The sequence below is a fragment of the Monodelphis domestica genome, chromosome 4 (assembly GCF_027887165.1).
Source record: "Monodelphis domestica isolate mMonDom1 chromosome 4, mMonDom1.pri, whole genome shotgun sequence".
Classification (NCBI taxonomy): Eukaryota; Metazoa; Chordata; class Mammalia; order Didelphimorphia; family Didelphidae; genus Monodelphis; species Monodelphis domestica.
Window position 1 is genome coordinate 438,074,072 of NC_077230.1, and position 15,559 is coordinate 438,089,630.

The following is a 15,559-nucleotide window of genomic DNA, read 5'->3' on the forward strand; positions in this document are numbered from 1 at the left end:
CAAAAGTTTTCATTTGTTTAAGTAATATGATTTTTGTGGGTTTTGTTATTAATTCAGTAAGTTATGTTTATAGTTTTCTTGATATTGAATCAGCCTTGCATTCCAGGAATAAATTCCACCTGGTTAATAGTGCATGACCTTTGTGATACATTGCTGTGGATTCCTCACTAGTATTTAATTTTAAAATTTTGCATAAAAACTCATCAGGGAAGTTGGTTTATAGCTTTCATTCTCTGCTTTCACTCTCGGTGGTTTAGGTATCAAGTCCATATTTGTGTCATAGAAGGAATTTGGTAAGACTTTTACCTATTTTTTCAAACCGTATATGGAGTATTGGAATTAATTATTCTTTGATTATTTGGTAGAATATACTTTTAAATCATCTGGGCCTAGGTTTGGAATTTTATTGATGACTTGTTCAACTTTTTTTTTTAAACCCTTACCTTCCATCTTAGAATCAATACTGTGTATTGGTTCCAAGGCAGAAGGGTGGTAAAGGCTAGGCAATAAGGGCTAAATCACTTGCTATGGACCCGGGGGCACAGCTAGGAAGTATCTGATGCCAGATTTGAACCCAGGACCTTCCATGTCTAGGCAGGGCTTTTAATCCACTGAGCCACCCAGCTACCCCACAACTTCTTTTTCTTAACATAGGGTTATTTAAATAATCTATTTCTTGTTCTGTTAATCTAGGTAATTTATATTTTTATAAATATTCATCCATTTTATTTAGGTTGTCAGTTTTATTGGCATAAAATTGGACAAAATAACTCAATTGCTTTTATTTCTTCTTTGTTGGTTATGAATTCAACTTTATTATTTCTGGTACTAAGGAATTTAGTTTTCTTTTAAAAATAAAATTAGGTAATGGCACATCTATTTTATTGTTATTACTGTTTAAAGCAGCCCTAGTTTAATGTTTGTTTGTTCTTTTAAAACTTCCAGTTTTGTTAATCGCTCCTTTAATTTTTAGACTTTCTATTTTGGTGATTAATCTAAGTTTTAAACTTTGTTATTTTTCTAGGTTTTTTTTTTAGTTGAATGATTAATTCATTGATTTGCTCCTTTCTTTAACTGATATGAACATTTAGAGATATAAATTTCCCCCTAAGTACTGCTTTGGCTACCTCTCACATATTTTTGTATCTTGTCTCATTTTTTTTTTGGTCATTATCTTTGATGAAATGATTGATTTTTCTGGAATTTGTTCTTTAACCCATCCATTCTTTAGGATTGAGTTGTTTAGTTTCTAATTAAATTTTATCTTTGATTCAAAGTCCCTTTATCAAATGTAATTTTTATTACATCATGTTCAACAAAACATGCATTTAGGGGCAGCTGGGTAGCTCAGTGGATGGAGAGCCAGGCCTAGAGACAGGAGGTCCTAGGTTCAAATCTGGCCTCAGATACTTCCCAGCTGTGTGACCCTGGGCAAGTCACTTGACCCTCATTGCCTAGCCCTTACCACTCTTCTGCCTTGGAGCCAATACACAGTATTGGCTCCAAGACAGAAGGTAAGAATTTAACAACAACAACAACCACAAACAAACAAACAAAACCCCCATGCATTTAATATTTCTGCTTTCTTGGATTCATTTATGAGGTTTTTATGTTCTAACATAGTTTTTGTGATGGTACCATGCACAGTTGAGATTGGATATTTTCCTTTCTTCCATTTTATGGGTGAATTCATCATATTCATATCTAGTTATGATTGTTAATTATTTGTTTCCTTCAATCCTAATCTCTTATATTTTTCCTTCTTTTTTGTTAAGCTCAGCTCCCTCTTTAAGAGCCCATTTTGCTTTTAACTAATTAATTTGCTTTTAATTAATTAATTTTTAATTAATGCTCACCATCCTCCCCCTCAATTAAAATTCCTCATTGCACAACCCATAACTTCCCTCATACTTACTCTCCCTTCCCACTTCTCTCAGTGCATTACTTTCACCCACTCTTTCCACTCTTCTTTTTTAAATCATCCAAACTTATAATAGAACCACACCTATGTCAGCTATCTAATTAGATTCCTTCTAAGACCTTGGTGATGATAAAGTAAGAGGGCATAAATATAATCTCCACATATACAAATATAAGCAATTTAACCTAATTTAGTCTCATGCATTCTCACTAATATTGATCCTTTTATACTTCTCTTCATTCCTGTATTTAGTGTCAAATTTTCTATTCAGCTCTGGTCTTTTTTGGTCTATAATGCTTGGAAATCTTCTATTTCATTAAAAATCCATGTTTCACCTTAAAGGATTATACTAAGTTTTGCTGGGGAGGTCATTCTTTATTGTAATCTGAGATCTTTTGCCTTGCAGAATCTCATATTCCAAGCCCTCTGGTCCTTTATGGTTGTGGCCACTGAATCTTGTTTGATCCTGACTGGCAGCCCAATACTTTGAATTCTTTCTTGCCATTTCCAGTATTTCCTCTTTGACCTGGGAGTTTTGGATTATTGGTTACAGTATTCATGGGAATTTTCATTTTGCTGTTTCAGGAGATAACAGATAGATTCTTTCAATTCCTACTTTGCTTTCTGTTTCTTTCCCCCCTTTTCTTCACTTCTTTTCCCAATTCTTAAAAAAAAAAAAGAATTAACAGCTTAGGCATAAGAAATAAAAAACCTTACTGAAGAAAATCATTCTTGAAAATTGCATTGGTCATTTGGGAGCTGACAACTCCATGACAGATCAAGAAATAATAAAACAAAGTCAACAGTGGAAAAATAGAAGAAAATGTGAAATATTTCACAAGAAAAATAATTGACCTATAAAATAGATTGAAGAGAGATAATTTAGGAATCATTGAACTATCTGGAAGCCAAGAACAACAAAAATAGAACCTAGGCATCATATTTGAAGAAATCATAAAACTTTTTTAAGCTCTTGCTTTAATTCTCCTAGAAATTCTTATTGTACTTGTATCCAAACTGCATTTTCCCCTGAGCCTCTGCTTGTGTGTGTGTGTATATATATATATATGCCATTCTCTTCTGTTTGTCTTGAGCTTCCCTGGCACATATTAGCTTTCTGTTTGAACTTTATTACTTCCCCCCAGTAGATTGTGAGGTTGTTGAAGACAGTCTTTTGCTTTTTTTGTGTCTCCAGAGCTTAGCACAGTGCCTCCAGGAAGTGGGTACTGAATAAATGTTCAGTGATGGGCTATGAAGACTTTGGGCAGAGGGGAGTGGGCAGCAGCACAACCTGGGGAGACCCTGGACCTCTTTTCCATCCAGAAATGTTTGCTGACTCAGATCCCCCTCAGGCTCCGCAGCCTTGGTCTGTCTGAGCTGCCCTGGCCTGTAATGACTGTGACTCAGAAAGTGGCCTGGCACCTGTTCTAGACTGAAAGAATCATGGCAAGCTGGGCTTCTGCTCCTCTTGTTCCACCCCTTGACTGTGCCGTGCCTCTACCTCCATGTTGGTTCTGGACAATATTGCACGGTTTGTGTATTTCAGAAGAGAGGGTGGTCTAGCGTTCTCACTCCAGTCGGGTCTATTATCACAGATAAGCCATGAGTGTGGAACTGTGTCTAAGAATCTGCAATGAGCCTTGCGGAAATGAAAGATCTTTAAGCTTTTGTGGCTTGTTTAAGGGCTACCCCCTTCCCCCAGACTAAACACAGAGGCCACACAACACACACAACCAGCTGTTTATTGATCGTCCCAGTGTGACAGGGGCATGTGGGGGTCTTGGAGCTCTGCCTGCCTTCCTCCTGCTCCTCAGACTTGGGTCTTCTGGCTTCAATTCTGCATCCATTGGTGCGGTTTGTGCCAGGACTCGGTCAGGAAGACTCTCAGGATCTCCAGGGTCAGGACCGCGTGCGCAAGATGAACTGGGCTACAATACCTGGAAGGGACCGCTGAGGGGACAGGGAGCAGAGAGGCTGTGGAGGACTGGGGGCTGGGGCCCACGCCTTCCCAGAATCCTCCAGGGGCCAAGCAGATCCCCGGCCTGCTGTGCATCATCCGGGCCGCTCACCTCTGCTTAGCATCAGGATGTCGCTACTGTTGGACCAGTAGAAAGGTTCACTACTCATGAAACCAAAGCATTGGTAAGAGCCATCCATCGCGTCTGTTTTGTTGAAGAAGGAGAAGGTGGCCTTATTCTTCTGGATCTTCTCGGGCAAGATGGTCTCAAATCCCTCCTCCAGAAAGTCGTGGTACAAGACGAACCTGTCCAAGCCCACTTCGGACCGGCAGTACAAGGTGAAATTCTTTCCTGTGGGCACAATGAGGCCAGGAACTACCCACAGGGAAGGTTTTTCATAGAGATCTGGAAGGGAAGAGCCTGGAGGTCAGAGAGCCCATCTCCTCCCTCCCCGGCCTTCTCGTTCTGGGCTCAGGGTCTCCCTCTCCCTCGAGTGCCATGGGCCAGACACCCCCCTTTCCTCAGTCCCCTTCTCTGGGGGGCGGGGCACAGGTGCACTGGAGCTCCTGGTCCCTTGAGATCTCCAAACTGATTCTGAAGGGGCTTCCGGCCAGATCCTCGAGGAAGAGGAGAGAGGCTGGGCCTGACCGGGAGAAAGGAGGGAGGCCTGGAGGAGTGATCATCTGTCATCGCTCTGGGACCCTGGCTAGTCCTGCCCTCTCTGCAAAGTGAGGGGATGGCATGAGAATGTCTCCAAGGCCTCTTCCGGCTCCAGGAGTCCATCGTGCTGCAGCCTGGGAGTGTGGGGCAGCTCAACCGAGGATTGTGGGGGATGGAGAAGCCACGCGGCCTGAACTGTAGGAGCCATGACAGGAGGAGCCGCCATCGCCTATCGGCACACACGAGCGCTCTTGGGGAGCCGGGTGAGGCGGTTAGAAAGTGGAGAGAGTCGGGGCAGAGTGGGGTCACAGGTCATAGGATTTGGGGTTGGATCCGGCCCAAGCCTGCCATTTTACAGAAGGAGAAACTGAGTCCCAGACGAAAGGGACGTGCTGCCGCTGTAGTATTAAGGATGGCGGCGCTTGCTTGCTGCTCTCGCCCATCAGAGTCATGTAATGAAGGGAAAGGGGGGGACGTTTCCGGGAGAAAAGCCGAGGCCCTTGTGGTTCTGCGGAGCCGTGCGCCCGTTAGCGGCGCCCCAAAGACAACCATGGGAGCTCCACACAGGAGAGGGGGCCAAAACGCCGCCCCACCTCCATGAAATAAAATGACTGCTGGTGGTCCCTCGATCTTGGCCGCTCTTTCTCCACAGACATCAAACTCTTTGGAAGGGCCATTGTCTGGCTCAGTGGATGGAGAGCCGGGCCTAGAAATGGGAGGTTCTGGGTTCCAATCTGGCCTCAGACACTTCCCAGCTATGTGACCCTGGGCAAGTCACTCACCCCCATGGCCTCGCCCTCACCGCTCTCCTGCCTTAGAACCAAGATACAGTATTGATTCTAAGGTGGAAGGTCAGACTCTCTATTTGGCAGGCCTCGAGACAGGCCGTCCTGGGTTCCAATCTGGCCTCGGATGATTCCTAGCTGGGTGACCCTGGGTAAGTCACTTCTTCCCCATGTCCTAGCGCTCGGTGCTCTTCGGCCTGGAACCCACATGGCTTCAGTAAGCAGAAATGTCTTCACACAGGAGAGCAGCGGCAGGCTGCGAGCTGGAGGCTGGAGGCACCCAGGCAGGCTCCCACCTAGAAACTCCCAGGGGGCCGGGCGGGAGGCCTGAAGCGCCGCAGAAGGGCGGGTTCGAGGGGGCCCCTCAGAACTCCAGAAAGCGAGGGTGGACAAGATGCTTCCGCGGCGTTGGCGTCGGGGAAAGAAAAGGTCTTTAAGGAGACAGAGGGAAGGCATGGGGAGGGACAGAAGGCAGCGGACTCCATCCTGTCCTTGGGGTCAGCATGTGCCTCAGTTTCCCCAGGCCCTCCTCTTGCCCACCTTCTCGTTCTGCCATGGCAGGGTCTGTGGCCTCGGCCTCCTGGGGGGGCCCAACAGAACCAAGCCCTCCTCCACCAGGCAGCCCTTCCCGGCCCAGCGAGGCCTTGCACGGACCTGGCCCCTCCCTTTTTGAACCTCTCACCTTATCTCAGTGGGCTGGTTCCCAGGCAGAAGAGGCGGCCATGGGGGTGAGTGACTGGCCCAGGGTCACCCGGCTGGGACGTGTCTGAGGTCTGATTTGGAACCCAGGACCCCCGTCTCTAGGCAGGCCTGGCTCTCCGTCCACTGAGCCCCCAGGCTCACCCCCTCTCCCTTGGGGGGTCCCCCAGGCTCCTGCCATCTTCCTCCCCATCAGCCCAAGTGGCCCACCCCGGGTCCCCCTAGAGGGGCTGTGGGAAGGGGGAGGGGGCAGCCCTGGCCGCCCCTGGCTCTCCAGAGGGGAACTCTGCTGGGGTGAGGGGGGCTGCTCAGGCCAGGCAGGGCGGGGCCAGGAGGGAGGGGGAGGGGCGGCCCTGGCTCTCCAGAGGGGAACTCTGTGCTGGGGTGAGGGGGGCTGCTCAGGCCAGGCAGGGCGGGGCCAGGAGGGAGGGGGAGGGGCGGCCCTGGCTCTCCAGAGGGGGACTCTGTGCTGGGGTGAGGGGGGCTGCTCAGGCCAGGAGGGAGGGGGAGGGGCGGCCCTGGCTCTCCAGAGGGGGACTCTGTGCTGGGGTGAGGGGGGCTGCTCAGGCCAGGAGGGAGGGGGAGGGGCGGCCCTCACCGGACACCGGCACGTCCAGGGGGTCGCTGAGCTTGGACCAGAACGAGTGGAAGCTGTAGTGGCAGCGGAAGCGGCCCGTGTGCGCCGTGCTCACGTTGGAGTACATGAACAGGGAGCTCCAGCTCTCCTGGCACGAGTCCTCGAAGGCCACGGGCTCCTCCACGGCCTCCCTGTAGAGGCGGTACAAGCCCCGCTCGTGCCCCCCCTTGCAGTGCAGGACCAGGTTGCCCCCCAGCGGCACGGGGGTCTTGGGCCAAGCTTCCAACGAGGGTCCCGGGAAGTCGACTGCAAGGAGAGCGGAGCGGGACGTGGGGCGGGGCGGGGGCAGGCCCCGCCCCTGCCAAGCCCCGCCCCTCCCGGGCAGCCCAGAGCCCCCCCTCCCCCTCCCCGGGGCTGCGGGGGGAGACTCACAGAATTCATAGGCGCGGACCGCACAGAGTTCTGTTAGAAAGACCCCCATGAGAGGCCGCCCCGCCCCCCCATTCTCCCTGCCCGCCGCCTGGGGGTTTCGGGGACTCCCTCTGCTCCCCCGCCCCCCTTCCCCAGGACGCCCCTTCCTGCCTCCTTCCCCAGGTCACCCCCCTCTCCCGCCCCGGGCTCACGGAGGCAGAGCAGAGCGGCCAAGGAAGGGCCCATGGTCGGGGCGCTGGGGCTTCTTGGCCGGCAGGAGCACGCGGGAGCTTCGGCAGGGGCTTGCGGAAGCTGAGCCGGAGCAGCTCTGCCATTGGCCCGTCCTTCTCCACGTGACCCGTCTTAGGCGGGAAGAGGCTGTAGAGACCTAGGGAGGGTCAGGGGCTTGGGTTGGAGAGCTGCGCGGGGCACCGGCCTGGCCCGGGGAGGGGGAGGGGGGGGGGAGGTGCTCAACTCCCTGAGAAGGCAGGACGCACCAGGGAAGATCAGACCCCGCGGTTCAGCCTGCTGGAAAGGCAGAAGTCCTGAGGTCAGGCCCCAAGCATATATGGAGCGCCTACTGTATACCCCGCAGCTACTGGAGGCGCGCTGAGTTGTAGAGGAGACACCCTGGAGTCATCTTGGAGGAGGGAGGACCCCCGGCACCCTGGGGCTTCAGAGGGGGGGGGGGCAGCCTCCTTGCATAAGGGGGGGGCAGTGTCTCACAGCGCGGGTAGGTGGGCATGAGCCTGGCAAGGAAGTGCTTTGAACGGCAACCAGATTTCCCCTTTACATACCTGGGGCTTGTGGTGGTGCAGGACTCGGAGAGACCCGAGTTCAAATGCAGCTTCTGGCGCTAGCTTGGGTATGCCTTGGTTTCCCCGTCTCTAAAACGGGGCTAACAACGCACGCATCTCCCAGGGAGCGGTGGCAGAGCCGCCGAGGTGCAACTGGTATTCAGCGCTTTCCAGAAGCCCGGCTTCTGCTGTTTGATCCGGTTTTTATTTAGTTTGAGGGGCGGCTTTAGGGGGGCGGGGAAGGCTGGGGGAGACCTTGAATGCCAGCCGCCACCCGAGGCGAGACGCGGGTCCTCTCCCCTCCCCCGCCCGCCCGCAGCAAATTCCCCTCTTCCCTCGGAGCGGCTCCTGCCGCGGCGGGGTCGCAACCAACCGCACGCGCCGTGCCTGTTGGCTTCCGCTATGCGCCCCCCCCCCCCCCCCCCCCGTTCTGCCAGCCGTCGCCCCCTGCGCTCAGGAGACAATTCCCCAGGAATCTCCTCGTGGTCTCCGCCGTGCCTGACCCACAAGGACGCGGGTGGGAGGAGAGGAGGGGCCGAACCCGGGGAGGGGGCGCTCCAGAGGCGGACAGGCCGGCTGGGGGGCTGGACAGAGGCCGAGTGGCCACAGTGTGCGCCCCCGCCCCAGATGTGCCCAGAGGGGGGGCACTTCCCGCGGCTTGTCCCTCGTGCCCGCCCCCAGCGCAGCCGGCCCCAGGACACAGAGAACACACGCAGCTTGGGCTGGGGCTTTATTGTCCGCCGAGGGCGAGCTTGGCTTCGGGCCTAGGACAGCAGGGCGCCCAGGGCGCCTAGGACCACGACGACGCTCCCCACGGCAGGATCCTGGCCGGAGATCACTGAGAGACGGACGCCTTTACCGCCCAGGCGCCGCGCGCCCTTCCCTCCCGCCCGGGGTCCCAGGGTCGCTGCCTCTGGCGGTCTCCTCCGGGAAATGGGCTCAGCCCCGCCCTCCCGCCCGCCCCGGGGTCCCAGGGTCGCTGCCTCTGGCGGTCTCCTCCGGGAAATGGGCTCAGCCCCGCCCTCCCGCCCGCCCCGGGGTCCCAGGGTCGCTGCCTCTGGCGGTCTCCTCCGGGAAATGGGCTCAGCCCCGCCCCGGGGTCCCTGCCTCTGGCGGTCTCCTCCCGGAAACGGCTCAGCCCCGCCCTCCCGGCCGCCCGGGTCCCGCGGGGAGCCTCACCTTTCAGGACGAGGGGGTCGCTGGGCAGGGACCACATGAAGGGCTGCGAGCTGCTGTAGCCGATGCAGAAGTAGGTGCCCGCGTACTCCTTCCGTACCCGGGAGAACCGGAGCTGCCCCACCGAGTGGGGCGTCTTCCGGAACGTGGGCGGGACGCGGCCCTGCTTGTGGTACACCAACATGCGGTCCAGCTTCTGGTCCGACCAGCACCGGAGCGTCATGGGGGAGCCGCTGACCAGCGTCCGGCCGGGCTTGACGAAGAGCAGGGGCCTGGGGAGCACGCCTGCGACCGAGGGGCAGACGGAAAGGGCTTCAGCCCCGCCCCCCCCCCCCCCCCCGCTGCGAGAACCCCGCCCCTCCCTCAGCTGGGCGACCCTCTGGAGGGGGGCGCTCGGAGGCCCCCCGCTGGGCCCGCGGCCCCTCACCCGCCACGGCCAGGTTCACTTCCTCGCTGGGAGGGGACAGTTTCAGGCCCGCCAGGTAGATGCACGTGTAGATGCCGGCCATGGTGTGCCGCATCTTGGGGAAGGAGAAGAGGACCTCGTTCCAGATGGGGCGCTGGCCCCCCACGGGGTCCTCCGTTTGGTTGGCCCTCCTCAGGTAGAACACTAAGGCCTGCGGGGGGCCCCGGCACCGGATGGTCAGAGGCATTCCCAGGGGGACCACGGAGCCGTTATCCAGAATGATCTGGGGTCTGGGCAGCTCTTCTGCAAAGGAAGCGGATCCTGCGGTTCCAGCGGCCCCCGGGGCGGGCGCGGGGACCAGGATGGGCGGCCCCTCCCTCTTGCCCCTTCCCGGAGGGGCCGGGCGCAGCACTCACCCTCCTGGGCCCCGATCTTCAAGCCCAGGTACAGTCCTGTCAAAAAGGCTCTGGTGAGCGGCCAGCCTCCTCGGTGTCCCGGGACAAGGGCCCGACCTCGGGCCACGCGGTCCAGGTGCCTTATTTTACCGAGGAAGAGACCCAGCCCCGAGGCATGGGGGAGAGGCAGCCAGGGGTCTGGGTTCAAGTTCAGCCTCTCCCGTGCTGGCTGTGCGCCCCTGGCCCCATCCCCTCCCCCCCGCCGAAGCCCTCAAGAATAGGAGGTAACGGGGTGATCCCTGGCAGGGGCTCACCGAAGCAGAGCAGGGCAGGCAGCCAGGGGTCCATGGTCAGGAGCTGGGCAGGCTGGGAGCACGTGCAGGTCCAGGAAGCAGAGCCCAGCAGCTCTGCCATTGGCGGGTCTCTCCCACCTGACTCCGTTGGGAGCTGAACCAGGGATCCTCGGGGAGTTCAGTCCCGCCCCCTGCCCGGGGGCCTCCCGGGCCTCAGACTCTTCTTCTGGGCCTCTGGGAGTTGGGAGCAGGCAGAAAGTGAGCAGCCCCCCCCTCCCCGCAATCCATTCAACATTCATGAAGCCAAGCTTGGGACCCAACACACTTCTTTCTTCCCGGAGCTGCCCCTCCAGGACGTGGCCCCTGAGGCTCCGAATGGTAGTGAGCTCTCCGTCCCTCTGGAGATGGCGGACTTCAGAACAAAAGAAGAGTCCCTTGGAGAGGATCCCCCCCGGGCTCCCCACGACCTCTGGAGGGAGCCCGATGGTCAAGGGCATAGTGCCGCTGCCCCTGGGCCCCGCTCGCGCCCAGAGACGGACCAGACACACTTCCCGCCTTCTGCTAGCAGAGAGATGGCCCCGGCCGGGGGTGGCGAGAACCCTGCTGGCATCGGATGCGCAGAGGCTGGAAGCCCACCGGGAGCCCCCCCAGCTGGGAAAGAAACGAGTCAGAGACAGAGAGCACTGCGCCCCACAATCTACGTGAGGGCACCCCGGAGAACGAGGGAGAGATTCGGAGGAGCCCCGACACCCCCCCCCGAATCACACGCCCACACTGGCCCCTCCGCTGATAATCTCGGCTCGCGAGCTCCAGGCGGCTCCCTCCGCGGCACCGTGTTGCCCCCTGGCGGCCGCAGCCGGCACTGACTAGAGAGATCGCCCCTGAGGGGTCACGGGCGGTTGTATCGAACCCCGCCCCTCCCCCTCCCGCAGGGCTCCTCCTGGTACCATGGCGGCCGCCTCCTGGGCCCTGCTCTGCCTCCTCGGTGGGCTCTGGCGGGGCGGGAGGAGTCATGGAGGCGGGGAAGGGTGAGGGGCGAGAGGAGGGGGATGAGGGAGGGGAAATGGAGTCATGGGGGAGGGGCGGGCTGCTCTCACTGGGGCTTCTCTGCTAGGACTGTGGCTGGTCCTGAGGATCAGGGCACTGGAGGAGGATGGTGAGTCTGTACCCCTCCTGCTCTGGCCCGCCCACCCCTGCTCCCCAGAATAGGGGAAAGGGAACAGCCCCCCACTCTGGCCGACCCCCCTCCCCAAAATAGGAGAAAGGGAACAGCCCCCCACTCTAGCCAGCTCTCCCTGCCCCAGCATAGGGGAAGAGAACAGCCCCCCCACTCTGGCCGACCCCCCTCCCCAAAACAGGAGAAAGGGAACAGCCCCCCACTCTAGCCAGCTCTCCCTGCCCCAGCATAGGGGAAGAGAACAGCCCCCCCACTCTGGCCGACCCCCCTCCCCAAAACAGGAGAAAGGGAACAGCCCCCCACTCTAGCCAGCTCTCCCTGCCCCAGCATAGGGGGAGAGGAACAGCACCCCCACTCTAGCCAGCTCTCCCTGCCCCAGCATAGGGGGAGAGGAACAGCCCCCCCACTCTGGCCGACCCCCCTCCCCAAAACAGGAGAAAGGGAACAGCCCCCCACTCTAGTCAGCTCCCCCTATTCCCCGGCATAGGGGGAGAGGAACAGCTCCCCCCATTCTGGCAAACCCCAGCATAGGGGAAGAGTACAGCCCCCTCTTCCCAGGATAGGGGGAGGGGAGCAGTTGTAATGGGGTGGCGGCTTCTCTGCCAGGGCGGGGCTGTGGCTGGGCCAGGGGCTCCCTCCCAGGGGGGGGCCGGCGCCCCTGTCACTGGGAGCCCCGCTTCCTCTCCAGAGAGCGCCCTCAAACCGTCCATCTCGGTTTCCCCTGGGCCCATCGTTTCCGAGGGGGGGTCAGTGACGTTCTGGTGCCGTGGCCCCATCTGGGCCGACGGGTACCGCCTGGAGAAGGAGGGGCTCCACGAGCTCCGGAGCATGCCATGGCCGGGGAGCCAGGTGTACACGGCCATCGAAAGTGTGATCTCCGACTCTGCGGGCCGGTATAGCTGCCGCTACGAAGCCCAGGGCGTCTGGTCTGACCCCAGTGAGCCCCTGGAGCTGGTGGTCACAGGTGAGGGCCACCCCCCAGCCCCGGAAGGACAGTGGGGGGGACTCAGGAGAGGGGGACCCCTCCGGACACAGGGCTCCCCGCCCCCAATTTGGGGGGCTCAGGAGAGAGGGGCCCCTCCGGACACAGGGCTCCCCGCCTCCACTTTGGGGGGCTCAGGAGAGGGGGACCCCTCCGGACACAGGGCTCCCCGCCTCCACTTTGGGGGGCTCAGGAGAGGGGGACCCCTCCGGACACAGGGCTCCCCGCCTCCACTTTGGGGGGCTTAGGAAAGGGTTGGCGCTTCGGGGGGCGGGGCCTCCTGCCTCCCTGAAGTCCTCCCCCCCCCCCCCCCCCCCCCGCCGCCAGGCTTGTTCCCCAGCCCCTCCCTCTCGGTGCTGCCCAGCCCCTCGGTGGTCTTGGGGGACAAGGTGACCCTGCAGTGCTCCTCGAAGCTGGGGTTCGGCATTTTCAAGCTGGTCAAGGAGGGGGGCGGCCCCCCGGCGACCAGGGCGGCACAGGGGAACCAGGCGGACTTCGTCATCGCGGAGGCGACCCTGGACCACCAGGGCACGTACCAGTGCTTCGGCCTTGACCCGCGCTACCCCCAAGAGTGGTCGTCTCCCAGCAATGCCGTGGCGCTCAGCGTGGCCCAAGGTGGGGAGCGGGCCGAGGGGGTGGAGCTGCGGCCAGGGCTCGGGGCTCCAGCCCGCCCCTCCTGGCATTGCCGCAGAGCGGGTTTGTGCCAGGCCAGCCCGTGGCAGAAGGGGGGAGTCGCTGGGGTTGGGGTTCGCAGCCTGGCCCTCACTCCGGCCCGCTCCCCATTCAGATGTCCCCAAGGACCACAAGCACTCCTCGGAATTCTGGTTCGGTAAGTGGGGCCCCCGGCAGGCCACCGTGCTGCCCGGGCCCTCAGATCAGAGGAGGCCAGGGGGCCTCCCGGGATGGTCACCTGTCCCTGGAGATCTTTAAGGGAAGGCCGGATGTCCACTCCCCAGACGTGGCGGGGGCCCTCCCTAGCCTCCCCGGGCCGCGGGCACCCCCGAGGAGGCCTTTCATTTTATTTCCTGGATCTGGGAGGAGCCCCTATAGGAGGCCCTGCCCTGCCCATTGCACCACCCAGCTGCTGGCCTTCAGAAAGCCTTCCGGCCACTTCCCTAGACAGAGCCATCGCTGAGGGAGTCAGAAGGGAACAAGCCCCGACCTTAATCTTCCGCCTTTACAGAAAGGGAAACTGAGGCCCATAAGGGCAGTGAGGGAGCCCTTGACGAGCTGGGTTGTGGACCCCCCACTCAGGGTAACCTATTGCAGGGAGGGGTCGGGGTGCTGGGGAGCCCCAGGAGCGGCTGCCAGCCCCCCTCTTGTCTCTGCCCCTTCCTACAAGGCAATCCGGGCCCCCATTTCTTCCTCAACAAGCTGAGCTCCGAAGCCAGGCCGGGTTAGTAGGAAGTGGGGTCCGGGAGGCCGGGAGCTTGGGCAGAGCACCCCATCCGGTGTCTCCCCAGCTTCCCCCAGACTGGGTTGGGGGTCGGATGGGTGGAGGGCAGGGCAGGGGCTCCCTCTCCCCCCAACGTGCGCTGGCCGTGTGCTTCTAGGAGTCACCCTCTGGGATTCCAGAGGGCGCCGCCGCCTCGTGCACATGGTCCTGGCCGGCCTGATCCTCCTCGTTCTGGTGGCCCCCATGGCCTAGACTGGGCCCCCTCCCGGAGCCCCCCACCGGCAGACAAATAAAGAGCTGAAAGACACCTTGGGGAGTGCGTGCTCCGTGGGGAAGGGCTTCCAGGGGCTCGAAGGGATGAAGCTTCAAGCCAGCCTGACCTCCATAATGGGGGGGGGGCAGAGACCCCCCAGGAATGGCCCTGACGGGATCCAGAGATCCTCTAATGCATCCCTTTCAATGGAAGACATGGCGGCCATCACATGGGGGGGCACCCCAACAGGAAGAGGGGCCGGGCTGAGCACCCTTTCCCCTCCCTCCTTCCCAGCCCTCCTCGTCTTCTGCTTTAGGTCCAATAGGCCTGGATTCTAAAAGGAAGGTAGGGGTTTAAAAGCAACCCCCAGAGCTGACTGTTGATCGAGGTGCAGGGCCGCAGTTAGGAAGCTTCTCCTGCCTGGAGGCTCTGAGGTTGGAAGCAGTTTCTGCATCCTTTGCATTCACCAGGTTTCTGCTAATCCTAAAGTGTTGCCCTGAGGGCTGAATTTGAATCTGGGTCTCCCCACTTTCATTCCACTCTAAGAACTAATCTTCTGGGGTTTAGCCGGGATCTGCCTTCCCTGGAGGCTTTCTCCCATTCATTGTGTGGATCTCTGCAGAACCCTGGTAAGGATGGGCAGACACTGGCACCGGCTTGCCCACGGCTGTTTGGGCTTGGGGGGCAAGGCACAAGTGCAGTAGCTTAGAAGGAACTGGAGATGCCCCCATGGAGCTGCCATCCCCCAAGATACACACGGCTACTCGTGCTGACCTGTGGCAGAGCCTCCCGAGCCCTAATCAGTCTGATGAGCGGGCCAGACACACTGGATACTGACCCCGACATAGATGTCGTTCTGGTCCTCTTCCAGCATAGAAGATGACAACAATTACATCACCATCCACCCTTGGCCAGAGCTGATGGGCCAACCCAGAAGGTTGTCCTACATTTAGTTTGAACTTGGCAAACATCAAGAACTGGGCTTGCTGGACTAGCCAGGGCTCTTCTTGCTTCCCCAGTGGATCAGGGAGGGAGAACATTTAGAACAGAAAATGAGACAAATGAAAAAAAGATGAGTTCTGTTCTGGACCCGCCTGCAGTTTCTGTGCCTCCAGTCATCCTCAGCTGCCAGATAAACCTTCCTTCCTCCAGCAGAGCTTGCAGGCAATAGCTAGCCTATAGTCCCATCCGGTTAACTGAATAAGTGGGGAGTTGCCGAAGGGAATGTGAAAGGAGTGAGACCTCACCAAGGTCTAGAAGAGGCCGCTCCCAGGTTCTCCACTTGTCTAAACCACTCTTGGTTTCCTGTCCTTCAAAAGCTGCCCTAGGGACCCCTCCAAGTCTGGAAGAGGCAAAGCCTTCCAATCTCAGGGCTTCTATTATCTAGACTCTGGATCCCTTCATTTCAACGAGGGTTCAATGGGGATGGGGAATGGCTCCTCACTACAGAGAGAAGTAGACCTCTGGGGCTTCTCCTTCACCTGCAACACTGGAGAATGCTTCCAGACCACCAGAAGAGAAAAGAAAACAATGGGGGGAATGAAAAGATGAGATACTATGAGGAGAGGCTCCCCTGGCTGCCTTTATCTTTATTTTCTGCAGACGGGAATCATTTAAATTCAAGAACACGGATCATTGATGAATAACATTCAAAGAAACTTGCTCACATTCAC

The 15,559-nt window shown here is 57.9% G+C and overlaps 3 protein-coding genes across 6 annotated transcripts; 1 reads left to right on the forward strand and 2 right to left on the reverse strand.

Annotated features, from left to right (window-relative positions):
* Nucleotides 1-3,649: 3,649 nt before the first annotated feature.
* LOC103097132 (platelet glycoprotein VI-like) lies at nucleotides 3,650-8,075 on the reverse strand. 2 transcript variants are annotated; one of them, XM_056796620.1, is made up of 6 exons: nucleotides 7,809-8,075; nucleotides 7,224-7,399; nucleotides 7,033-7,062; nucleotides 6,622-6,906; nucleotides 3,991-4,284; nucleotides 3,650-3,871 (listed from the first exon to the last, which is right to left on the reverse strand). In XM_056796620.1, the coding sequence occupies exons 2-6, from the start codon at nucleotides 7,255-7,257 to the stop codon at nucleotides 3,753-3,755; spliced, it is 762 nt and encodes a 253-aa protein (XP_056652598.1). In that variant the 5' UTR covers nucleotides 7,258-7,399; nucleotides 7,809-8,075; the 3' UTR covers nucleotides 3,650-3,752. The 2 variants fall into 2 exon arrangements, with proteins under 2 accessions (XP_056652598.1, XP_056652599.1); XM_056796621.1 differs by lacking the exon at nucleotides 7,033-7,062 and having other exon boundaries at nucleotides 7,809-8,072.
* Nucleotides 8,076-8,241: 166 nt separating this feature from the next.
* Nucleotides 8,242-10,888, reverse strand: LOC130454002 (platelet glycoprotein VI-like). Its single transcript, XM_056796625.1, has 5 exons — nucleotides 10,100-10,888; nucleotides 9,807-9,842; nucleotides 9,412-9,693; nucleotides 8,988-9,269; nucleotides 8,242-8,646 (listed from the first exon to the last, which is right to left on the reverse strand). Exons 1-5 carry the CDS (start codon nucleotides 10,197-10,199, stop codon nucleotides 8,573-8,575), a joined length of 774 nt encoding a protein of 257 aa, XP_056652603.1. The 5' UTR covers nucleotides 10,200-10,888; the 3' UTR covers nucleotides 8,242-8,572.
* Nucleotides 10,889-10,919: 31 nt separating this feature from the next.
* Nucleotides 10,920-13,940, forward strand: LOC103096972 (leukocyte immunoglobulin-like receptor subfamily A member 4). 3 transcript variants are annotated; one of them, XM_056796623.1, is made up of 7 exons: nucleotides 10,920-11,063; nucleotides 11,193-11,234; nucleotides 11,944-12,219; nucleotides 12,565-12,852; nucleotides 13,025-13,066; nucleotides 13,580-13,633; nucleotides 13,791-13,940. In XM_056796623.1, exons 1-7 carry the CDS (start codon nucleotides 11,027-11,029, stop codon nucleotides 13,883-13,885), a joined length of 834 nt encoding a protein of 277 aa, XP_056652601.1. In that variant the 5' UTR covers nucleotides 10,920-11,026; the 3' UTR covers nucleotides 13,886-13,940. The 3 variants fall into 3 exon arrangements, with proteins under 3 accessions (XP_056652601.1, XP_056652600.1, XP_056652602.1); XM_056796624.1 differs by having other exon boundaries at nucleotides 11,014-11,106; XM_056796622.1 differs by having other exon boundaries at nucleotides 10,957-11,063; nucleotides 11,193-12,219.
* The last annotated feature ends 1,619 nt before the right edge of the window (nucleotides 13,941-15,559 follow it).